Raw genomic sequence first — 24,319 nt, 5'->3', positions numbered from 1 at the left:
TGATGGCACTGGGTTTTTGGGTTATATGTGGGTTTACAAAAACATGGAGAGATGTATACCACACATGTTAAAATGGGTGGATTCGGAAGAGAAATCAGCAAAACTTGATAAGCAGTTGAATGTAGGGATGATGGCAGAAGACCCCGGTTTTGGCTTGGCCCCTGGCAGGTGGCGGGGCCCTTCCCGTAGGAGGAAGCCTGGGTAGGAAGGTAGGGATTGCATGAAACACAAGCCCATGGCAACATCTCGCACACACACATCAGCCTGAGCAGGAAATGACCGACAGATGTCCAGGACCATGCCCTCTGCTCTGTGCTGGGAGTGGCCATGGAAGTGACTTGGGGACCAAGCTGAAGCAGAATGCTGATGTCTAAGACATGGGAACCAAGCCCTGGGATGCTGGTGCCATGTTACATTCTCTGCATTCACAGTTTCTATCTTGAAACATGGGCTACACTGCTGGACATGAATGTGTCAGAGGAGAGCCCCAAGTGTACCCTTTCCCGAGTGAGAGGGGAAATGCACACAGCACCCACCAAATCTCTTCCCCCCAGGACAATAGCAAGTGTGTTACTGAAGAACACTTTAGGAGGTGGTAGCTTGTATTTTTCTTGGGGTTCATGGCACACAGTTATCTCTCTCAAGTAGTTGTCAAATGAAAACTCATTGCTGTCGAGTTGACTTCAACTCATAGCAGCCCTATGGGACAGAACAGAACTGGCCTCATAGGGTTCCCAAGGCTGTAATCTTTACGGGAACAGACTGCCACATGTTTCTGCCATAGAGAGGCTGGTGGGTTTGAACTGCCGACCTTTAGGTTAACAGCCAAGCACTAATCCGCTGTACCACCAGGGCTCCTAGTTGTCAACTAGAACCTGATAATTGAATGTTTGTATGCTAATAACCATCTCATTTAAATTGTGCTGTGTATATTATTCAGTAATTGCTTTCCAGATCAAACGTAGACCTTCGTCACATCCCTCAGCATCCTACCTGTGAGTTAGAATGACGGAAAGAGCGAAGGGAAATGACATTCACACTTTATCATAACGTATACCATGAAGCACTGGGCCCCAGAGCGTGTTCCATGGAAGGGAATGTATTGATAGGAATTGCTGCAAAAGGATTCGGTGTCCAAAAAAAGTTGGGGATGCTAGGTAGAGAGGAGCCGCTAGCATGTTACCGTGCTCTGTAATGTTGAGGTAACCCTAGAATATGCAGCAGTTCTCAAAGGAAACTGACCAAGAATATCATTCCGTTATGCACTGTGGGAAAAGCCACTATAGAGACATGGGGTAAGTGGTCTGCGTGTTTAATTTCTTACCCGTTTGCCCTTGGAACTGTTCCTTATGGCTCCCCTGGCCTTTCAGAATGGTCTCTACCAACTTTGCAGACAGAATTGGCTCCGTGAGGACAGGGCCCTGTGACCTTGTTGCTCATCGCTGTAGGTGTCCCCAGGGCCTAGCACACACAGTAAATGGTTAATTACTACGGTTAAACAAATACATTAATAAATGGTAATCCAAATAGAATTAACTGTGTGCCACGTACTGTGTTAATTTGTTGCATATGGACCAGGCCCAGGGCAATCTGCACAATCGGGCTTTATAGGGCCCCCAAACATGGTGAAGAAGGTTCACCTCCTGTTCCTAGGAGTCTCCGTCGGACCAGAGGATATGTTAGCCCAGCACCTGAGCGAGGCCCTTAAGTGTAGAATGCCTGTACCATTTGGCTATTTGTATTTTCAGGACAGACCCACCAGAATGTGACTCCGAGGCTATAAATACAGCACTGTTCATAGTAGAGAAAATGTAGAAATCCCCTGAGCGCCTGTCAAAGGGACAGTGGTTAGCGAAACTCTCGAACAACCATATAATGGAATATTTATATGAGTTAAGAAAACATGAAAGGATATATGTTAGAAAGGGGTTATACCTGGGATATGGGGGAATAACAGAGGAGTTGTTTTTCTATTTCAATTTCTTAATTATTTTAAATTTCTCGTATCAGGCACATAGTACTCTTTTAAATAGCAAAAGCACTAAAGATGGGCATATTTTGGGGAGGGGGGAATGCATCATAGAAAGTGGTAAGAAGCCAGGGGAAATCCTAAGAGACAACAGAGTTTCAGAGAGGGGTAAGATCTCCCTTTGGCTGAGAAAAAGTACTATTCACTTTATGGACAAGCAAATGAAAATAATACTCCAACCCAAGTTTGACTGGGTAAAACAGTGAATGATCTAACATAGGAAGATTGTTTTAAGAAAATGCCTCATCAGTTTTTCAACTGAAAAATGTGGGAGGAAGGGGAGGGAGTGAAGTTGACCTCGAAGGACCAATAGGCTAGGTATGATCAACGCGTTATGGTTTAGTCTTGGAAGAGTTACTTAAACTGATTTCCTTTTCCCAGCCAGCTCACTGACAGGCCACCTTGCCCAGATGTTAAATCTGTTAACAAATTTGTCCTGTGTTTTCTGTGCCACTTTGTGTTGTCATTAATGCAGATAAATACGAGTTGAGTGGCTGTATCAGGAGGAGCAGTAAAATTCTACGTGGAATGTATTATGATTTTTAATAATCATATTTTATATTCTTTGGCTTTGGACCTCCATCCTAAGGAAATCGGAAATGTAAGCCAGGATTTATTCAGCAAAACATTAATTATAATAACTGGGATAGCTTAAATTAAAAAAAATACATGGATGCCTAAGTTAACATATATGCCATTAAAAATATTTACAAAGAATCTTAATGGCCTGCTGGAAAGCTTATGATACGTGAAAAAAGCAGAATGCGAAACTCTTCAATGAAGGCAAAAAAAAAAAAAGGTCTGCTTGAAGCCCCCATAGGTCAGAACTTTTCTATAAGACATTGAAGACACATGTCTTCATAGTAGCTCTCACATTCCAACTTCCTTGGTTATCCTCCAGTCAGGTAAAAAGAAAAAATAGGAGTTTGGGACAAAGGAGATCTTTTGGGTTATTTCCTAATTAAGATAGCATTCTGTCAAAGTTTTCTTGCAATAAAGGTTGGACACTGGGACACCACATCCAAGTGCTTGACAAAGGAACAGATAAACAACAGGCTAAAAATGGAGGCTATACCCCAGAGGCAATCCAAAACCAAAAACCAAACTCAGTGCCATCGAGTCAATTCTGACTCATAGCAACCCTATAGGACAGAATAGAACTGCCCCATAGTATTTCCAAGGAGCGCCTGGTGATTTTAACTGCCGACCCTTTGGTTAGAAGCTGTAGTGCTTAACCACTACGCCTCCAGGGTTTCCCCCAGAGGCAATAGGGAGTATTTATTCATGTGGGTGTTAGCCCCAAACCAAATCTAGGTATGAGAGTACCTCCATGGAGATGCATCCCTGGTTGAATAGCTCTCGTTAATTGGCAGACTTCAGGCTTCTCCCACCCACTGGGTGGTAAAGAGACCATCTCATCAGAATGGCCCGATTGCATTGGGAATTCTAGACTTAATCGTATTGAGAGAAGCACTGCCTTATGGGAAAACCACATCCATGCTCAGGGAGCAATTTCTTTTTACCAACAATAATTCAAACTTACAATCTCGGGCAGGCTTTCTTTCATTTATAATAAATTTTTTTTGGATAGCCGTAGGAGCCTTAGCTTTGCAGTAAACACCAGCCACATTGGGCTCTGCCTTCTAGGGTTTGAAATTTTGTTGTTGTTAGGTGGCGTCGAGTCAGTTCTGAATCATAGTGTCCCTGTGTACAGCAGAACGAAACACTTCCCAATCTTGTGCCATCTTCACAGCCATTGCTATGTTTGAGCCCACTGTTGCAGCCACTGTTGAGGGTCAGTCCGTCTCGTTGAGGGTCTTCCTCTTTTCTGCTGACCCTCTACTTTACCAAGCATGATGTCTGTCTCCAGGGACTGATCCCTCCTGATAACATGTCCAAAGTATGTGAGATGAAGTCTCACCCTCCTTGCTACTAAGAAGCATTCTGGCTGTATTTCTTCCAAGCAGATCTGTTTGTTCTTCTGGCAGTCCATAATATATTCAGTATTTTTTGCCAATGCCATAATTCAAAGGCATCAGTTCTTCGGTCTTCCTTATTCATTGTCCAGCTCTCACATGGATATGAGGCAATTGAAAATACCTTGCAAAATGTTTTTGTAAATGTGCAGGTGTTCTCATTTTTGACAGTTATCACAGTGACTATGAGCACTGTCTAGTATCAGGTCCTGCAGCCTGGGAATGCAAATGAAGGACTGTGACAACCTTTTACTCAGCATTCTCCTGCTGGGCTCCTGGTCACCTGCAGACTGGTGCTGACTGCCCAGCTTGAGTGAGGATCAAAGCAGTGAAGGTGGTAAAGGATGTGAAAATAGCTTTGGATTCTTCTGGAAGGCCTTGGCAAGGCCTCCCACCTGTGTTCTGCTGCTCAAACCCTTCCAGTGCTTTTCCTCTCCAGTTCAGAGGTGACTGCCCCCTAACTGTAGCCCAGTTTCCCTGTGACCTTCATCTAGGTTGTATCTTTCTCCCCCTTTGAAGCAACCTTATCTTGAAAATTCTGGAAGTTGAGTATTTGATGTTATAAAGATAGGGTTTTTGGAGGTCACAAGACTGGTAATCTCCCAACTATGGTTTAGATTTGTTTTGAAATAATATTCCGGCCCAAGCTTGACTAGATAAAGCGAGGAATGATATGAAGACTGGTTCAGGCAGGAATATGCCTCATCAATTTTTAAACCGAAAATGTGGGACGAGGGGCAAAGTGTGGCCCAGTGATGTTCTGTTTTTTTTATTTGCTTTGGGAACAGTACAATAAACATGTCATTTTCTAAAAGGGAATTATTTGTGGCTATTTTCAACCCCGAGCCAGCTCCTGACAGGCCAGTTTCCAGCAGAATTCCTGGTTGACCCCCCTCCTGCCCAGTCCTGTCATGTGCAGGAAACACAAGCTTATTTTAATAGTCACTTCCATTAACTGTAGTTTTTAAATTAAATCAATGGGGAGAATTAGCATTTCTCAAACCAAACATTTGCACTGGATCCTGTGTGTTAGCCTGGTTAAGTTGTCTGAGCTCGAGCCGCAAACCTGGTTTAAGCAGCTTATTCTTGATGTAAGAGGCCTGGTGGCGCAGTTCTAAGCACTCAGCTGTAATCGGAAAGTTGGTGGTTCGAACCCACGAGGTGCTTCAGGGGAAAAAGACGTGGAAGCCAACTTCTGTAAAGATTGCAGCCTTGGAAACCCTACAGGGCAGTTTTAGTCTGTCCTATAAAAATCACCTGGAGGGCAATGGGTTACAGCGTCACAATGAGTCGGAATCGAAGGGAACGGGTTTGGTTTTTTTTTTGGTTTATTCTTGATCACTTCTGTGCAGTGTGGAAACCAGGAGACCGGTCAGTCTTCGTAGATTTTGTTTTAAAAAAATTTATTTTGTGCCTGTCCAGAGTGGGTTATGCCCTTTAACTGGAACCTCTAAATCCTTGGGAATTCCAAGTGTGTGAGGCAGTGGTGTGGTTGAACGGCTGCCCTGGGACGCCCGAGGCAGTCTGGGAAGGGATTGCACTAGCCCAGGTCTTTCATCCCACAGCCATGAGACGCTCCAGGTGTGCCAGCATCAAAGCGGGGAGGGGCAGGTGCTCCCAATCAAGACCGATCTGAGCAGACATTCCCCTTGGGGGCTGTTGGATGTGCTTGATGGTGAAATGAAAGCCAAATAAAGGAACGAGAGGTCCTGTTGATTATCTCCCTCATTTTCAGGGCTCTTCTACATGCAGGGAAAGAATTTGTGAAAACCCTGGGATACACCTGCGCAGAAGACACAGCACCTACTCTTAACTCTGAGGTCCTCGAGCTTGTGGCCTCAGGCTAAGGGGCTGTTCCCCTGAAGAGCTTTGTGGAGGAAAGTGAGCCTACCTTGGCTTTACTGTTACTCACCTCTGCCACCCATGGTGTCTCTGGCTGGAGGGGACTACAGGGCCATTGCTGGTCTCTTTCTGGATCACTCTGGACCGTCCCCTGCTTCTCAATTGAGGGGTCAAGACCAGAAGGGGTCCTAGTCATAATGACCTAGACTCCCTCCTCCATCTCTTACCTGTAGGGAAACTGAAGCTGATGCTGAAAGGGAATCAGTGTCTTGCCCACTGTTGCCAGCTTGTCATGGCAGAGCCAGGGATAGCTCCCAGGATTCACCCTAGACTCAGGGCAGCATTCTGGTGGGAAATGGGGTGGGGTGGGCAACTGAAGAGGGAACTTGAAATACATCGAATCTCAGTTCAACGAGGAAGAGTCCCCTGTAGGACAAAGACACCTTCTGGGCACAGCACCCAGAGTGCCGAAGGTTGTTAAACTGCTGAGGACCTTGCAGATTTCACTTTTCGGTCCTGCTTGTTCAGTACGACCTACTGGAATTGGCTTATTGTAGAAGTTACGGGATAAGACTGCCCTCTGGTGGGCTGGTGAAGCCATTGACCTAGTCGCATTTAGTTCAAAGTTGTTTTCTTATGCTGAGTCGATGTGGAGCAATTACTCCACTGGAAGAAATTCTGATTTTACCCTTTCTCAGTCACCCTGGGCCATAGTGACATCCTTGACCTCTGAGCAGTAGCGGTCATTTGCTCATTTTATAGAAGGTTGGTTTCTGTGTCTTACTTCCCTAACAAGATAACGGCCTCCCAAAGGCTGGGATTGTCATGTGTCTTGTGTCTTATGCTTCCATTTAGCAGGACATAAAATTAGAAGGCTCATTGGGATAAAAAGGAGCCCTTTCCCTCCCAAAAAATAATCTCATCCACTTCTCATTTGTTCCTAAAACATTCTAATCTGAGCTCTCTGATCGATAGTTCCCCAAGTTGTTGAGTCATCAGAATCCCTCAGAACCCTTTAAGAACACACTTTCCTGGGCCTTACTCCAGACCTGCTGGATCAGTCTCTGTGGTCGGAGCCAGGAAATCTGCTTTAAAAACTTCCCAAGTGGTTTTTGATGTGCAGCCAGGTTTGGCAGCCAGCGGCGCTAAATCTCCATTTACAATTACTTCTCAATAGCTTTCGCCCCTAACGAGGTCTCCAGAGGTCTTCAGCTTGTGTCAGTTATTAAAATTGACCACTTTGAGATTTCATTCAGAAATACTCACTGCACTTTTCTAACTGCAGCGTGGGCAGAGCCCCAAGAGAGGGACGAAAGGTATTTGCTTTGGTGGCCACTGGCTCTGTGTTCATAGCAGAACACACTGAAACTAATACCTCTCTGCTGACTGGATAGGTTGTTTATTTGTAGTTTGTTTTTGATGTTTGGCCTGGAGAGGGAGAGAGAGTTTATTGAGTACCCAATTACTTATTTTCACTTATTCCAAGTCTTTTGATCCTCAGGATAACCATATGAGGTAGGTGACATTGTCCCCTTTTTTACAGATGGGCAAAGTTGAGGCTTCCAAAGGTCAGGTCATTTGGCTAAAGTCACATAAGTGGATAACTGTCAGACCTTGCTCTTGAACGTAGGTGGGTCTGGTTTCGAGGGCCAGCTTTGGGAAGGTAGAAGACCGAAGTGCCAACTGCTTTTTTTTTTTTTTAAATTGTGGTAAATATATAGGTAACAAAACATTCCAACTGCTCTGTTTCACTCTGCCAGGCCAAACGAGCAGTACAGCGGGGAGCCACTGCAGTCATCTTCGATGTATCTGAAAACCCAGAAGCTATCGACCAGGTAAACTCCTCAGGCCCCCCCATACTGCACTCTACCCAGGCGAGGTGTCACCCTTGTGTGACACCCATTGTGGGGCCTTTGCACTTGTCTGCTGAAGTTAAATTTCCACATTTGAGCCAAGGGGGCATACTGAGAGGAGGTTAAAGCCAGGGTGTGCCTTCAGCCTGCCCAGTCCATTCTGAAACAAGCACCATCCCCAGTCTGCTCCATGGCCTTGCCCTTCACGCATCTCCGAGGTTATGATGCCTAAAGAATTTGAAGATTTCCAGCTGGGTGTTTAGCGTTCTTTTCCTCCATCCTTTCTTACTCTCTCCTGTTTTTAAAGTTAAGTGTGTCTTCTAACCAGAGCCCTGTCTTCTGCCTCAGCTAAACCAGGGCTCAGAAGACCCGCTCAAGAGACCAGTGGTGTATGTGAAGGGCGCAGATGCCATCAAGCTCATGAACATCGTCAACAAGCAGAAAGTGGCTCGGGCAAGGATTCAGCACCGCCCTCCTCGAGTGAGCCTCAGCGCTGGCCGGCCAGGCCTAGCCCCTTTTCTGCCGCTGCCAGCGCCTTTGTTTCCTTTGGGCTTTGTGATTGCGATTTCTGTCTGGAGCGCCAGTGTACCCCAGGTTCCTGCAAGTTTCAAGCAGCTATAGGGCTGGAGGCTGGGAAGAAATTTCATCCGTATTCCTTTCTAGGGGATTTAAAAAGTACTACTAGAAATAGAGGAGCCCTGGTGGCACAACCGTTAAACGCTTGACTGCTAACTGAAAGGTTGGTGGTTCAAACCCACCCAGCCGCTCCATGGGAGAAAGACCTGGCAATCTGCTCCCGTAAAGATTACAGTCTAGAAAACCCTCTGGGGCAATTCTTTGTCACATGAGGTCACCATGAGTTGGAATGGACTCCAGGGCACCCGACACCAACAACCAGAAATAGATAAGTAGTGCTGGATGTCTCTGGTTTCTTCCCCCTGGGATTCCCTCTGGTGACCTCTCATCCCTCTTTGTCTTCCATCTTGTCTCCCTAGTCTGAAAGGCAAACTGAAGGAGGATTGAAGGGTTAGAATACCCAGGCCTTCAGCTTCCCCATGTCCCTCTTCCACATGGCCTAGCCTAGAGAAAAAGGCCTGTACTCCCTTCTTCCTGGAGGAAAATTATCTCATGGAAATCCCTCAACTTACATTGGGGTCTGGAAAAGTTAGCTTTCAATTGGAATTGAATTTCATGACCTCCAGGTGGTTAATGAATACAGTTTCAGCGGTTAATGAATACAGTTTCAGCTTCTTTTGAGTGTGTTGAAGGGACTGTTGGTCAAGAACTTTTGGCTGGCATCTTTTGCCCAAACCTCGGGCTGAAGGATTCTGGGAACCTGGTGCAGGTGCCCCATGTAAGCTTTATTTCCTCCTCACAAAAAACTGGAATACTCACACTGAGAATGATTCTTGCACGTGCACAAAATATCTGGAAACATACAGCATTCAGTTAGTAAATCACTGTTCTTTCGGCTAAATACATGTCCTAAGTGAGGTGACGTGAAGGTTTTAGGAAGCAGTGTGCCATGAGGAAAAGGTAAGACCTAAAACTCAAGGGGGTTTACAGGAGAACTGACTTGTTGGCTTCTTCTTAAAGGAAAAAAGAGCGCTTTGGTAAATATGAGTCATTGTAGTGGAAGCTAGTATTTGTAGAAAAGCAGCATACAATTTTCTGAGTTGTTGTAAACCATTAATTATATGGCTAGTAATCACTGTTCCCTCAAAACACGGCACTCACTCCTTTGTCCTATAAATGCGATATTTGTGTTTATTTGGAAGGGCCTTTCTTACCGGTTGTAGCGTGTTTTGTGCTCTTCCATAGGGAACCGGCCTTTATGAACAAAATTCGCTTGTCTGTTGGGAGGCCTGGCTGAGACGGCTACAGGCCTCCCCTGGCCACATCGCAGGGTACTACCTGGGCCTAGACAGTACACCATGTGCCTGTTAGCAGAATCCCAGGTGTTCCCAGCAAACCAAGGGGCAGTAGCCGCCCGATCACCCATCCTTCCTACCTAGTGCTTTTGTACCTGATCACTAGGCTGAAGAGAGGCGTGACTAATTGTGTCTGTGTTCTGTTGTAGCAACCCACCGAATACTTCGATATGGGGATTTTCCTGGCTTTCTTTGTCGTGGTCTCCTTGGTTTGCCTGATCCTTCTTGTCAAAATTAAGCTGAAGCAGCGGCGCAGTCAGGTAACATCTCAGCACAGCCTGTGAAGGCTGCTTCCTATGGCCCCGTTGCTGGTGAAAGCGGGACTCCCGTCTGCCTAGTATTTGATGGCTCTGTATTTGAGCCTGACGGCCATGGGTGCTGGGTTCCAGAGCCTGTTCCTAGGGCCTAAAAACAGCCAAGATGGAGAAAAATAAGAGCAGAGCTTTCAGCACCATGCCTCCTGTGCTCTAGAAGGGGTTTTCCTAGAAGCGTTAAGTACCAGGGGTGTTTCCAGCCAGAGAGTTTGTCCCAAGAAATGCCTACCTGTGAATGTGGAGCCCCAGAGCGCTGTTGCTTCAGCATCACCTGGGAGCATGATAGAAATGCAGAGTCTCAGGCCCGGGTCAACTGAGTTGGAATCTGCATTTATCAAGCTGCCCAGGTGCTTCTTGAGGAACAGAGCAGCGCCTTTTGTGCTCCAGCGGGCACGTGCTTATGTGCTGGTAGGAAGGAAAGCTTTGGGGATGGGGTGGTGAGCGGATAAGCAGGAAGCTTGAGTCTCAAACGGGTAGCAGTGTGGTGTCTCAGGAGAGAGATGGTGGACGTGGCAGGCAGTCCCAGGAAAGGAGACTCTCTGGGCTCCCACGAGGGTCAAGTGGCCACTAACAGGACAGTGCCTGGCATTGAGAGCAACCCATCTGCCAGGAGCTAAGCACTCATACTCACCTTCCGTGCAGTAGACCCGGGTTTCGTTTCCAGCCAGCACTTTTCAAGCACAGCCACCATCCGTCTGTCGGTGGAGGCTTATGTGTTGCTATGATATTGAGCAGCTTTCAGTGGGGCTTCCAGGCCAAGACAGACGAGGAAGAAAAGCCTGGTGACCTACTTGTGAAAATCAGCCAGTGTGAACCTTATGAATCCCAACACTTTGACCCAGCGACAGCTAATGGCAACAAAGCACTCACATGCATTATCTCATGTATCCTCACAACTTCCTTCAGCGTAAAGAGGAGGAACCCTTGACATACATTTGGTGAATAACTCAGGGTCTTACAGAATTGAGGGGCAGCAGGGCTGGTTGTTGAAGCTGACCTTTGCCAGTGTGCTTGTGGCAGTCTGAATGTTTCATGATTTTTTCAAAAGTCTCTTCTGGCCTGATAGAAATTGGTGTTTGCTGTCCCAGTACACATAGTGCCATGTCCGTGAGGGTGACAACCAGACCCTGATACCGGCCACATTCTGCCTTGCAGAATTCCATGAACAGGCTGGCTGTGCAGGCCCTGGAGAAGATGGAAACCAGAAAGTTCAACTCCAAGAGCAAGGGGCGCCGGGAGGGGAGCTGTGGGGCCCTGGACACACTCAGCAGCAGCTCCACGTCTGACTGTGCCATCTGCCTAGAAAAGTATATCGACGGAGAGGTAACAGCTGAGGCAGGGCCGTCCTGGGTGGGGGTGAGATGGACAGGTCAGCAAAGGCACCCAGGTCTCTAGGAGGTGCCCAGAGACATTTTAACCAGTATTTCCCACTGGAAGGGGGTTGCCACAATGCAGAGAGAGACTCGCCCAAGGACCCAGCTAGAACAGTAGTGATTTCAGATACCAGAAACCAATTGCAGTCCAGGCAGTTCCCACCCATGGCCACCCTGTGTGTCAGAGGAGAACTGTGCTCCATGGAAGCTGATCAGAAATACATGGTAGGCCCGAGAAACTGTGTGGTCTTGAGAACATTCACACATGTTGACTTTGTTTTAGAATCAATCGTCTGAAAGCTCTGAGACTTGACTATTTTGATATAAACCTCTCCTACAAAGCTTTGTGGAACATTTGGTATTTTTACTTACTAAGAGGCAAGGGGTTTGATATCCCGTTTTTTTTTTTTCTGGCGTTTTATTTTGACGTTTTCAAACCTTCAGAAAAGTTACAGGAATCATACAATGAATGATCTGTCGGTCACCCAGAATCACCAGTTGTGTTAGTTGCCACGCTTGCTTACTCTGTTTCTCTCTAGATAGAGGCGAGTGAATTTTTGAGAATTAGTTGCAGGCATTTTGATAGCCCTTTGATGAAAAAGTTCCATCGCTGTATGGACTATTGGATGAAAACTAGCTTTAGAATAATGGAGTAGTCCCTCGGTGGTATAAACAGTTAAGTACTCAGCTACTAACCAAAAGGTTGGCAGTTTGAATGCATCCAGTGTTGCCTTGGAAGAAATGCCTGGTGACCTACTTCTGAAAGGTCACAGTCAGGAAAACCCTATGGAGCACACCTCTACTCTGAAACACATGGGATCACCACGCATCAGAATCGACTCGATGGCAACTGATGTTTTGGATTTGGTTTCAGGATAAGGGAGTCTTGCATGGATGCAGGTTCTAATCCTGGCCCAGGGCAGGTTCTAGCTTTGTGCTTATGAGCAAGTGAGTTCATTCTCTGTGACTGCACTTGTGACATGGGCCTGAGACTGACCTGCACTCCAGGTGATCACAAAGGTTACATGAGAAAACCCGGGGAGACCTCTTGGCCCACTCTCAGGCCTGGCATTAGGAATTTGTTTGAATGTTACTGTGCTACACTGGTCCAGAGAATGAAAACCAAAGTGACACTAGCCCATTTGGAGGGTATTTGGGCTCAGGAGCTCCAGAGTTGCTTCTGCCTCAGCAAACCATCCCCTCCTCTCCAGATAGGCTGCTTTTGTTAGAAACCACACGTCTCTGGGCTGAGCGTTCAGCGTTCAGTGAAGGGGTAGAACAGGAGAGCTTTGCCCCTTTAACGCCCCACCTCTGTCACTTACGAGGCCTGAGCATCTTCCTTTCTACTCATCCACGTTTAGGGTACCTGGAGGCAGCCGCCATCCCAGAGATGTAGAAGGTCTTAGGATGTAGCTAGTCCTTTCTCCACAGCCCCAGGCCCCCCTTCTCACTAACCGCAGACTTTGGCTTTCTCCTGTGTGGCGGCATCTCTACAGAGGAAGTAATGAGTGCCCTCCTCTAGCTACAGGAAAGGAACTTGCTTCCATATGCTCCCCCTTCCTTAAAATTGAGGGTTGTGCTTGGGGCTGGCTGATGGACAAATTTCTGCTCACTAGAGCCCATCTGTGGGCCTGCCTCCAGGGAACTGAGCTGACCTAGTTGGACGTGGGGAACAGGAAACACCCAAAGACTGGGGAAGGGTGCCCCTGGGCAGTGACAAGCTGACCAGGGCCCCTCAGTCCACTCCAGGCTCCACAGGAGAGAGTACATATGGGGCCAAAGGCAGAGCTGCCCTCTGGCCTGTGCCCTCGTTTCAGGCTGTGTCCTCTCCCTTCCCAGGAGCTGCGGGTTATCCCCTGTACTCACCGGTTCCACAAGAAGTGCGTGGACCCGTGGCTGCTGCAGCACCACACCTGCCCCCACTGTCGGCACAACATCATAGGTAATGGTCGGGTACTGAAGCGTCCGGTCTGCTGAGTGCCTAGCAAGAGTATGACACACACTGTAGGCTCACAAGTGAAGCCACCACTGCGTTGCCATCTAGACTTACAGACATGGAGACCAGACTCTTGGAGGCTGGCCACACAAGCTTTAGGAGAGTTGGGCCTTAAGAATTTCCCTGAGTTGGAGTTTTGGCTTGCACATGAGCCCGCTTCCTGATCTTGGGCACTTGACCTCGCAGGGCCTGAGGCCCATAGTCTTTAGTGGGAGCAGCAGTAATGATGCGTGCCCATCCCTGGCCCCACGAAGCCATTCCCAGGGCCACAGAACGAGGAGTGTGACATGGCAGGCATGTGACGCTGCTTCTGTATCATCATGTTACTAGACGGAGGCACAGCGTCACTGCAGGTAGCTATTTTTTAAGAGGAACAGTGGCCCTCATCTGTATACTGTTGTTGCTCTCTTTGAACTCCCGGGTACAGAGGAGTGGGGAGGTGGGAGATGTGCCCCGACAAGAGTGACCTCTTCTTACGTGGGGAAGCGAGTCAGCCTTAGCCAGCACGATCTGGTGACAGATTAGAACAGGCAGGGTCTTGAGACTGGACACCTTGGCATGTAACCAAGCCTGTTGCTTCAGTCTTTGCCTTTATTTGTCCCTCTGATCCCTGACACCAGTGTGCTTAGCCCTGCTTACTTCGTTTCCTCTCCCCAGAACAAAAGGGAAACCCAAGTGCCGTGTGTGTAGAGACCAGCAACCTCTCACGCAGCCGGCAGCAGCAGCGGGTCATCTTGCCAGTCCATTACCCCGGCCGTGTGCACAGGACCAATGCAATCCCAGCCTACCCTACCAGGACGAGCATGGACTCCCACGGGAACCCCGTCACGCTACTGACCATGGAGCGGCACGGGGAACAGGGCCTGTATTCACCACAGACCCCTGCCTACATCCATGGCTACCCGCCCCTCCACCTGGACCACACCCTGGCCACCCACCGCTGTGGCCTGGAGCACCGGGCCTACTCACCAGCCCACCCCTTCCGCAGGCCCAAGTTCAGTGGCCGCAGCTTCTCCAAGGCAGCTTGCTTCTCCCAGTACGAGACCATGTACCAACACTACTACTTCCAGGGCCTCAGCTACCCGGAACAGGAGGTGCAGCCCCCACCCAGCCTGGCTCCCCGGGTCCTGTCCCGTGCCTTCCCACCGAGCGGCAGTGGCAGTCTGCTTTTCCCCACTGTGGTGCACATGGCCCCACCCTCCCACCTGGAGAGCGGCAGCACGTCCAGCTTCAGCTGCTACCATGGCCACCGCTCAGTGTGCAGCGGCTACCTGGCCGACTGCCCGGGCAGTGACAGCAGCAGTAGCAGCAGCAGCAGCTCTGGCCAGTGCCACTGCTCCTCCAGCGACTCCATGGTGGACTGCACTGAGGTCAGCAACCAGGGCGTGTACGGGAGCTGTTCCACGTTCCGCAGCTCCCTTAGCAGCGACTACGACCCCTTCATCTACCGCAGCCGGAGCCCCTGTCGCACCAGCGATGCAGGTGGCTCGGGCCGGGGGCCAGCTGTGCACCTCGAGGGCTCCCCGCTGCCTGAGGAGCTCCTGGCCACGCACAGTCGTGGTGCTGGCCTGGGAGAGCATTGGCTTGGCCCTGCCTCTCCCTCGGGGGACCAGCTGTCCACCTGCAGCCTGGAGATGAACTACAGCAGCAACTCCTCCCTGGAGCACAGGGGGCCCAATAGCTCTACCTCAGAAGGGGGGCTCGAGGCTTCTCCTGGGGCCGTCCTGGACCTCAGGAGGACCTGGCAGGGGGGCCGGGAAGGGCTCACGTGTGCCTGCTGCTGCGAGCCCCCGCCCTCTGCACTGGAGCCCAGCACAGGTGCGGCTGACGGCAGCACCTTGTTCCTGGGTACCCCCCTCTGTGAGGGCTGTGGCCCTCCAGTCGGGGAACCACCACCGGGAGGCCCCCAGGGCCTGCACGGCCTTCACCCAGACCATTTGCCCAGGACAGATGGGGTGAAGTATGAGGGCCTGCCCTGCTGCTTCTATGAAGAGAAGCAGGTGGCCCACGGCAGCGGAGGGGGCGGCAGCTGCTACACAGAGGACTACTCCGTGAGCGTGCAGTACATGCTCGCTGAGGAGCCCCCACCCAGCTGCCACCCAGGGGCCCGGGACCTGAGCCAGCGCATCCCCATCATCCCAGAGGATGTGGACTGTGACTTGGGCCTGCCCGCAGACTGCCAAGGGACCCAGGTCTGCAGCCTCTGGGGTGGGACACCAGGCCTGGATACCCCCCAGCCCCACCAGGGCCTGGGTGTGGCCCAGGAAGGAGAGTGGGCTCTGGGCTGCCCAGTGGGGGTGCTGCTGCGGCCGGGTTACCCTCCAGAGGAGAATGGTGCCTCCAGGGCCAGCTTCCCCAGTGCCCTCCAGGACACTCAGGAGTCTGACACCATGGCCGCTGAGGCTGCAGGTGAGAGCAGGTGACAGGTGACAAAGTAGATGTTTCCATGGGGTTCTTCTCTGTGTGGTCATTTCCTAAGTGATTCCATTTGTGCCCTTGGCTGTAAGGACTGTCCGTACCTAAGGACTTCCCCATGTGCTCCTCCACCCAGCCCTCCTGAGGCCAGCCCCAGCAGCCATCTGCTTCCATGATCGCCCCTTCAGTGCCTCCCAAGCATCTCAGCCTGCCATGTCCAACAGCACTCTCAGCGCCCTCCTCTCCTTTTCCAAGTCTCTCCACCCAGATGCTCAGGCCAAAAACCCAGGCACCATCCCTGACCCTGCCCTGCCCCTCACACTGACTGCTGCCTCCAAGTCAGGGGTCCTCCATCTGTCTGCAAAGGATGGTGTTTACTTGTTTATTCCCCAGTCCATCATGGACTGATACTTTTTGCAAAATACAATGAAAAGAAATTGCCAGAAAAACAAAACTTAACAACCCAACCCGGTGCCGTCGAGTCGATTCCGACTCATAGCGACCCTATAGGACAGAGTAGAACTGCCCCATAGAGTTTCCGAGGAACGCCTGGCAGATTTGAACTGCCGACCCTTTGGTTAGCAGCCATAGCACTTAACCGCTAAGCCACCAGGGTTTCCAACTTAAAGATATGGAAAATACAAGTCCCTTTTTTTTTTTTTTAATTAGATTCAGCAGACATTGTCAAATTGCTATAATGTTTCTAAACATTTTGTCTCAGGCAGTAATAAGCGTGCATTCTAGCACCTTTGAGTACCGCTGGGTTAAGTTCCACCTCCAAAATAGTTCCCAGCTGTATCTACTCCTTTGCCTGCCCTCAGCCCAGCCCATTTCCTCTCCCCAGGACGAATGTGGTATCTTCTCACTGGTCTCCTGTTGGTAGTCTTGTCTTTTTCACTCCATTCTCCATGTGGGAGCCAGAGTAATCTTTTTTGAAACATAAGTTCTATGTCTTTCTGCTAGAAAATCCTTCCATGACTTACCATTATCTTTAGCATTTTTAAAGCCCAAATCCATACCGGTGTCTGTGTGGTCTAGCCCTTGTCTGCCCTTCCGTCTACCTCTTGTTTCTCTGTGGTAGCCACCTTGGCTTCTGTCCCGTTCCTCCAGCACACCAGTTTGCAGACCTTCTCCCCCTGCTCTCCTTCAGATCTCAGCGGAAGTAACTCCCCACCTCCCTCTGAGGTCACTCCACATCCTGTGTACTTCCTGGGTTATCACAATCTGAAAGTACTTTGTTTCTCTTGTGATGTGTAAATGCTATATCAGTGTCTTCACTGCTCTTCCCAGTGCCTGACACACTCTGGGCGCTTGGTTAATACTCTTTGGTGCGTTGTTTCTGTCCTACCCAGTGGCTTCCAGAAGGCTCTGTGCATCCAGATGAGGGAGGTCAGCTCTCCAATGGGGCACCTGTGCTGTTAACACAGAATGAGCCCTTCCCAGAAAAGGAGCTCTGCTTCAGCCCTGTATCATATACACAGTGGGGCCAGTGTTGCGAGCTGTCACTCACCGAGACAGCCTGTAAACAGGGGCTGCCTGAAGCCCGCCGGTGCCCTGATGCCCATGGGTGTCGGCTCCCTCCCCTGATGACTGTTCTCTCTCTCCCAGGATCAGGATCTTGCCCAGCAGATGCCAGCAGCACAGGAGCCTGAGCTGAGGAGGAACTCCTATCTGGAAATGGGGGACTGTGCAGAGACTCCAAACTCTGATTTCCTTAAAAGAAAAAAAAAAAAAAAATTTTTTTTTTAGCTTTGACAAACAAACAAAAGTGGTAATAGAGCCCTCCTTCTCAACCCGAAATGTGAGCCACCTGTGGCAAAACCACCCCCACCCCCATTAACAAACCAACAGACACAAAGTTCTGAGTCCTTTGCCTCTTTTGATAACACGTTACTCTGTTTTGTAAAGTGTGTGTGCTTGGGGTTCCAAGGTGTGTGGGATTGAGTTCTCTGCATTGTTTTTTTTTTTTTTTAATGTTATATGTAAATGTAAAGTTATTTAAATATATATTTTAAAGAACCCTAACTGCCAACATTCGCTGGAAAAAAAAAAAAATCTCACTGCTGCATTAAATGAACCACATCACGTGTAGATACTGTTGTCTCCCCAGAGGGAGCTCAGGCCTTTGAAAAGCTCAGGGCTACACCTGCCTTAGAAAATGAACCAGAAACTTGAAGTAAAGCTAGTTGATATGGGTACAAACTCTGAGGAACAATGCAATGCTGCCTCTTTCTTTCTCGTGGCAAATCCCACTGTACAAAAGTTCAGGACTTCTCAGAAGCCATGTCCCTACAGCCTGCACCTTTAGGCCCTGGGTGGAAACAGCTGGAATGAGAGCAGAAGATCCATAGCCCTGGCTCCCATCCAAGGAACCAGAGTAGTTCTGAGGGCATCCGGGACAGTCCTTGCTACAAGCCTTGGGGTGACGGGTGACTCCATCCACTCTCTTTAGTTTGCCCTCTGGGGCCATCACCCAGAATAAAATGACAGAGTCCCTGGTCATGATCTGGGTCGGGGACCAGGTCATAGTAAGGGCAGCAGGCGTGGGGTCCTCTGTATGAAGTGTCTGACTGACCCCAGGGTCTGAGGGAAGAGGAGCCTAACTTTGGAATCTTTTGCAAAAAATACGTTGGGCTTCCAGCCACTGGCTGCAGAAATGGTTCGATGGGCTGTGTAGGGGCAAACACCCAAGGGGAATGTAGTTTCGTGGCCTTGGTATCTGGAGGGGCGTGGGGGTGCTCTCCACAAACTCTGCCCGCACTGGCACATGCTCAGCATGTAGAGGAGGGGATGCCTAGGTGGGGCAAGCCTGTGTGTGCATATGTCTGCAGGGGCACAGCCAGGACCCTTGGCTGCTGCATCCTGGGGGCACACGCCAGGACCCGCAAGGTCTGCACTGAGCTGAGCTCCGCGTGGATGGTACGTTCCCCATCCTGTTTCCCACGGAAGCACCGCTTCAGGGTGATTCAGCCCTCTGCGTCATGGCTGAAATTCCTCATCTCGCCTGGAAATGTCTACTATTCTGTCTACGTAATGCACTATTATGTATCAATTCTCCAGGAGACAGAGAGAGAGAAAGAGAGACTATCGGAGAGTTTAGACACAAAGGATGGGTTTTTGTGTATTTTCCCAGCATTTTTTAAAGGGGGAGGGAGAATTTAAAAACCCAACAGGTGTTTTTTTGTTTGGTTTGTTTTGTTTTTGGGGGGGTGGTTTAAAAGACGTTTCCATTTTAAAAGGGAGAGAGAATCTATTTAAAGCTATTTCAGATCAGGGATTGTTATCCTTTTTTGTCCAATGTATTCTTTATTCTTTAAAAAAGTTTTTAGAAAAAACTGACCACATTAGCCCTTAGGTTCACTAACTCTTCTGGTCACTTCTGTGTATTCATTCACTCAAACAGGGATATGTTGCCATCTGAAAGCGTGCGGCCCATTCAGCCTAAGCTCATTCACAGAATGGGAACGGTGCAGCCTGGTCCTATGGGTGGGGAGACAGGGACCACCCTGGGCTTCCAGGTGACTGTGACATCCCTCTGTAGTCAGGCTCATGTGAAGTCAGCACCTGTGTAGCCAGACCAACTGTATAGGAATCCTTTGTTCCTAAAAACCCCAGCTAGTGATGAGGAATTTTCTTAATTCTAACCAGGATCTGATGGTAAGAAATTGCAGCATCCAATAATTGAGCCATTTGCCATATAGAAAGAAGCTCGCTGTGGTTAGACTTGGGCCTCCAGCCTCCATGGCGCAGTCCCCTGGGGGCAGCTCCCTCTGGGCTGTGCCCTGGCACACCTGTTGGCGAGGGTGTGAGAAGCCCTAAGCTGTTGACATGTGATCCAGCCGCCTTTATATCTCGGGCCAGAAGTAGCAGCTGCTGAGGACAACAGCTTGCATTACGTGGTTTTAGGGAAGGGGTATGGCTTTTAACATGAACTGCAAAAAGCAGCCTCTCATGGTTGAGAATTTTTTTGTTTGTGGCTTTGTTTTTTTGTTTTTAATGCCTTTGAGTGAATATTATCTTCCTTGTCTGAAACCATACCCCCGAAGTGGCTTTCTTTAGCCCTGGCGGAAAACCTCTCCTCAATAGCTTTAAGCAATGAAGGATGAGTACAGAATGTGGCTTCAACCAGGCTTATTAAAATAAATGTGCCCAGTTTTTCATTTGACAGGGAAAACTGCAGATGGCAAAAGAAGCACATTTCATTTTTGTTGTTTATAGGGTAGTAACCAGAAAAAATGAAATTTTAATATCTTAAATATCAGCAGTTGTCTTTTAAATTTGTGCCGGCTCATCAGATAGGGAGGCGACCAGAATATAACAGCTAACTCTATTATTGCCTCACCTTTTAAATCAAAATAAATGTCTTCTTCAAAGTTGTAAGACTCCAGTTGAGATGACAACTTTGTGGCAGTTACAGTGAAACCTGTGAGAGATGGAACTAGACAGGACTGCCTTGTTTTTCCGGGTCTTGCAAGTTTTCTCCCTTTGACAGTGTGCGGTCTTACCACTTTTCTATTACTCTTTTATTAGTGGAAAATATTTGCATCTTCTTTCTCTGACAGGTTTCCACCTTACATAGGTTCCAGCTTTCACAGGTTTTACTGTATAGAGCTGTGGAAACTGGAAGCACCACATTTTCCACTGAGAACCCCCACCTCCCAGGCTGAGGTGTGGCTGTTGGACATGGCCTAGCCCTATAGGACAGCCATGGAAACTGAAGAACAATATGGAAATGGGTATTTGGGTGTTCTGACTAACGAGGTACCTCTTTGTAGACACGGCTCCAGTGAGCTGGCTGGAACTCTCCGAGTTCCTTCCCCTTCTCCAAACCCAAGCCATTTTATAATGCTCTGTCTGCTGCCTCACTGCTTGGTCCCTTCCTTACGTGCTGCTAGTCTCTACTCCAAGTTCATGCAGGATGAATGCTTTTAAAATGAGGTCTAAAAAAGAATTACTACTCGAGAGTATTATTTTTAAAACAGAACTGCCTTTTTCTGTTCTTTATATAACTGCTTCCTATTGTGTTGGTCTAACAAGGCACTATTTTAAAATGTTTTTGTTTTTTTTTTTAATTTCTCCCATAGCACTTAAAAGATATTTTGTAAAGACTTTGCTGTAAAGCTTTTGTAATAAAGTGGTCTAAGGGCTCTTTCTCCAACATTACCATTTTTTTTTAAAAATGTTTTAAAGGCTAGAAAACAACTTATGTAAATTCTGTATATGTATAGCGGCACATTTCATTTATGGAAATATGTTCTCAGAATATTTATTTACTAATATATTTATCTTAAGCCATGTCTTATGTTGAGAGTGTGACATTGTTGGAATAATCTTTGAAAATGACTAACACGAGGCCCTGTAAATACATGATAATTGCACACAGATTTTACATATTTGCCGACCAAAAATGATTTAAAACAAGTTGTAGTCTTCTATGGTTTTGTAACAAATTGTACAAATGACTGTAAAAAAAATACAATTTTATGAAGTATGTGTTATACGTTGTCATTGCTCTTTTTGGTTAAGGTCTACCAGTACTCTACAAAGGAGAGGTTTGTATGGGGGCAAGGCCTGACTTTAATGTCAGCTGGCCCACAGGAGCATGGATAAAATTTTCTCTCAGGTGATTTGGGGTGATGTAAGCTGGTGTCTCAGGAGAGTAGCCACTAGAAAGTAGTGAGAGTTTATCTTTTTGAGGTGGTATTAGGCCTTCTGCTCAACACTGTGAAAAAAAGTGGTAGTGGATGACTCAGAAGAGCCTCGCAGTCCACATTTTTTTAAAAAAGGGAATTGTGTACCCCCCTCAAAAAAAAAATGTGTTGGAATCCTAACCCCTATACCTGTGGTGTCATCCCATTTGGGAATAGGGTTTTCTTTATGTTAATGAGTCCATGTCAGTTGTAGCTAGTGTCCTAAACCTAATCACGTCTGAGTGATAGAGCAGCATAGACACAGAAACAAGCGAGCACAAAAAAGGGGGGAAGATAGATGCCATGTGGAGATCACCAAGGAACTGAGAATGAACACCGGGCTAGAGAAACTGAAAGATCTTACCCCAGAGACGACAGAGAGAGAACATTTTCCTAGAGCCGATGGCTTGAATTTGGACTTACAGCCTCCTGAACTGTAAGAAAATTAATTTCTGTTCTTTAAAGCCACCCCACTTTTGGTATTTCTGTTACAGCATAGGTTAGACATAAACCATCAGCTTCATCTGCCAGGCCTTTTCCTACTTGGAAGATTTGAGAGGGATTCCTCAAGCCTAACAACAATTGTGAGGATGCTGCAGGACTGGGCGGTGTTCCGTTCTGCTATGATTTGGAACCAACTCGACAACCTCGAACATGTGTAGGAAGAGGGCATTGTCTAAAGCCCCAAGCAACTAGCCCTAGAAACAACATCATGAGAGTGGAGAGGGGCCCTCAGTCTTGAGAAAATCCCTAACCCATTTTTCTTGTTGCCCGGGAAGGGTAGCTACTAACTTGTAAAGCACTCTGAGATCACATGGAAGGTACAAAGTGGTGTTTATTTTTCAGACATCTAGCAGAGAATATCCTAATCTCATGAGCTCCTGTTCCTATTTCTTACTCTTTAACTTGGGCCATTTTTTTTTGGCACAGGCTCCTCACTGACATGGGGCTGCTTCCTGCCCAGCAACTGGTCCTTCTGAGCACCTTCAGTGATGGTGGCCTGACTGCACAGGGCTTCCCAGAGCTTCTGTTTAATGGCCTTGCCCAGCTCCAAGCTGTACCTCTTGGGGGTCCCTGAGGGATTCCATAGCATTGGCTCAACCACAGCATGGTACAGAGCTTGGTAACCCTCTGTGGGGAGGCCGTGGATGGTGAGTGTGTCCTCTGACAACTCTCTCTTTCTGACTTCAGGAAGCAATGCCTGGCCCTTCCAGGCTGCTGTCCCACTGTCCCAGGGTAGCGCTTGGGTGGCGGCCACATGTTCAGCATAACTTTCCTCAAGATCTTGGCAGACAGTTACTTTTTTCTCCTTTGAACTTTCTTTACTCTAGCCAGGAAGAAAGAAGAGAAGTCAAAGCTAAAACTCGAGAAGGGTGCTCAGAATAATTATCTAGGATTTGTGTCCCAGAGTCTTGGTTACAGCAACAACCAACATTTGTCTAACGTGTTCTGTCTTACTGAGTGCCTTCATGTATACCACAGCATGTGTTCCCTGTAACCCTATAAGGTCGGCAAGACAGCTTTAAAGGCAAGGAAATTGAATTTGGTTTGCCCAAGGCCCCACAGCTAAAAGGTTAGTAAGCACAGCTGTTGTACCATGCATGATCCAAAGCATTTACTCTGTTCAAGAGCCGTTTGCATGTATTAACTCATTTAATCCTGATAAAGCCCTATGAGGGCAGGGCCATTATCCCCTATTTTATAGATGGTAAAATTAAGGCACAAAAATCAAGAGGTCAAACCCAAGGTCATCTTCAGTTATAACCAGGGCTGAGATTTGAACCTCTGCTGGCCTCCATGGAGTGATGGAGTTGGACTCAGAGCAGACCTCTAGACACCAGTCTTCCACAGGGAAGTTCATAGAATTAACTTTCTTTCCCATCTCTATCCTGTTTTCCCTTCACTCCAAGTTCTTTTTGTCTGTACTTAGGAAAGCCTTTTCACCCTTCTGTAGAAGTAAAACCAAATCTGGTGCTTTCTCCACCGTGTCGTGCCAGGCCACCCTACCCTCCCCATTTGTCTTTAACTTCCAGATTCCCTTCTCTTGGTATAAATCTCAAGCATTTGTCTTTAAGTGCCCCCTCTAGCTTTACCTTTTATTTTCCCCGCCCCACCCCATTTACTCCACCACTGGCCAGCATCTACCTCACTGATGCTTCCTATGGGCCTCTTAAGCCTAGGCGAGCCCAGCTGCCCCGCTGGCTGCTTGCTCTCGGAACCGATGGAGTTTCTGACCCTGCGCTGTTGAGCGGCTTTCATCGTTGAGTTGTCCTTGGGCTTTAATCGCTTCGAGGGTTTTGCTTTTTCAAACTTGTGTGGTATAGGGCAGCTTTTATCCTCCAATTGTCGCCTAAGTACAAGCTTCACCAGGGATAATGAACCGGCAATTAATGGATCCTTTACAACTTCCCAAGAAGAGGTGGTACCTGGCATGGGGGCGTTGGCATTCTGCCTTGCACACTTTCTGGCCGTCCATATGTTGGTGAGAGCTGGTGAGTCCACATAGCAGTCCTGAAGCCTGGTGTTGAGCAAGATGGACTGTCGGAGCCCATAGGTGGGGATGCTGAAGTCTCGTCTCACATAGATTGGGTGCTAGAATTACAAGGGGGAAAAAAACAGCAGTAAAAAAGACCAGTTCTTAATCACAGACGAGAAAGCCTACTTTGGAGGCAAAGTATTAACATCTACGTAGCTCTTAGAAATGTTGCTACATGTCCTCTCTCCTCTTCACCAAAGCCTTTTGTACCCAGTAGAGACAAGATAGTAACTTCATAAGGTCACAGTGATAGCCAGGCTTTTGGAGGACAAAGCATACAGGTGAGAAGTGGAGATCAGGGAGCATTGTAAGGAAGGAATCGAAAGCAATCCCTATCTGCTAGAAAGATGAGGGAATCGGTGGC

General features: G+C 48.1%; 2 protein-coding genes across 4 annotated transcripts in view; one reads left to right on the top strand and one right to left on the bottom strand.

Moving 5' to 3' along the window:
- ZNRF3 (zinc and ring finger 3) overlaps nt 1–21,196 on the top strand; it is a 175,306-nt gene extending 154,110 nt beyond the window's left edge. For 2 of the 3 annotated variants that reach the window (XM_049866949.1, XM_049866948.1), the window contains exons 3-9: nt 7,608–7,682; nt 8,049–8,180; nt 9,781–9,891; nt 11,101–11,268; nt 13,158–13,260; nt 13,972–15,723; nt 17,338–21,196. In XM_049866949.1, coding sequence (XP_049722906.1) covers nt 7,608–7,682; nt 8,049–8,180; nt 9,781–9,891; nt 11,101–11,268; nt 13,158–13,260; nt 13,972–15,723; nt 17,338–17,381 — 2,385 coding nt within the window. In that variant the 3' untranslated portion in view covers nt 17,382–21,196. The remainder of the gene's footprint in view (nt 1–7,607; nt 7,683–8,048; nt 8,181–9,780; nt 9,892–11,100; nt 11,269–13,157; nt 13,261–13,971; nt 15,724–17,337) is intronic. The other variant, XM_049866947.1, reaches the window with a different exon arrangement.
- Nucleotides 21,197–22,320: 1,124 nt separating this feature from the next.
- Nucleotides 22,321–23,852, bottom strand: C22H22orf31 (chromosome 22 C22orf31 homolog). The gene is made up of 2 exons (XM_049866955.1): nt 23,565–23,852; nt 22,321–22,746 (listed from the first exon to the last, which is right to left on the bottom strand). Exons 1-2 carry the CDS (start codon nt 23,850–23,852, stop codon nt 22,321–22,323), a joined length of 714 nt encoding a protein of 237 aa, XP_049722912.1.
- Nucleotides 23,853–24,319: the final 467 nt, after the last annotated feature.

The sequence above is a fragment of the Elephas maximus genome, chromosome 22 (assembly GCF_024166365.1).
Source record: "Elephas maximus indicus isolate mEleMax1 chromosome 22, mEleMax1 primary haplotype, whole genome shotgun sequence".
NCBI classification, from domain to species: domain Eukaryota; kingdom Metazoa; phylum Chordata; class Mammalia; order Proboscidea; family Elephantidae; genus Elephas; species Elephas maximus.
The sequence above is the reverse complement of the archived record's forward strand: the minus strand, read 5'-3'. Positions and strand labels throughout refer to the sequence as shown.

Coding starts and splice junctions, on each gene's coding strand:
- C22H22orf31 (XM_049866955.1), bottom strand. CDS start 23,852: ATGCCAGGTACCACCTCTTCTTGGGAAGTTGTAAAGGATCCATTAATT. Junction 22,747..23,564: donor CCATAGGAAGCATCAGTGAG/GTAGATGCTGGC, acceptor CTTCCTGGCTAG/AGTAAAGAAAGTTCAAAGGA.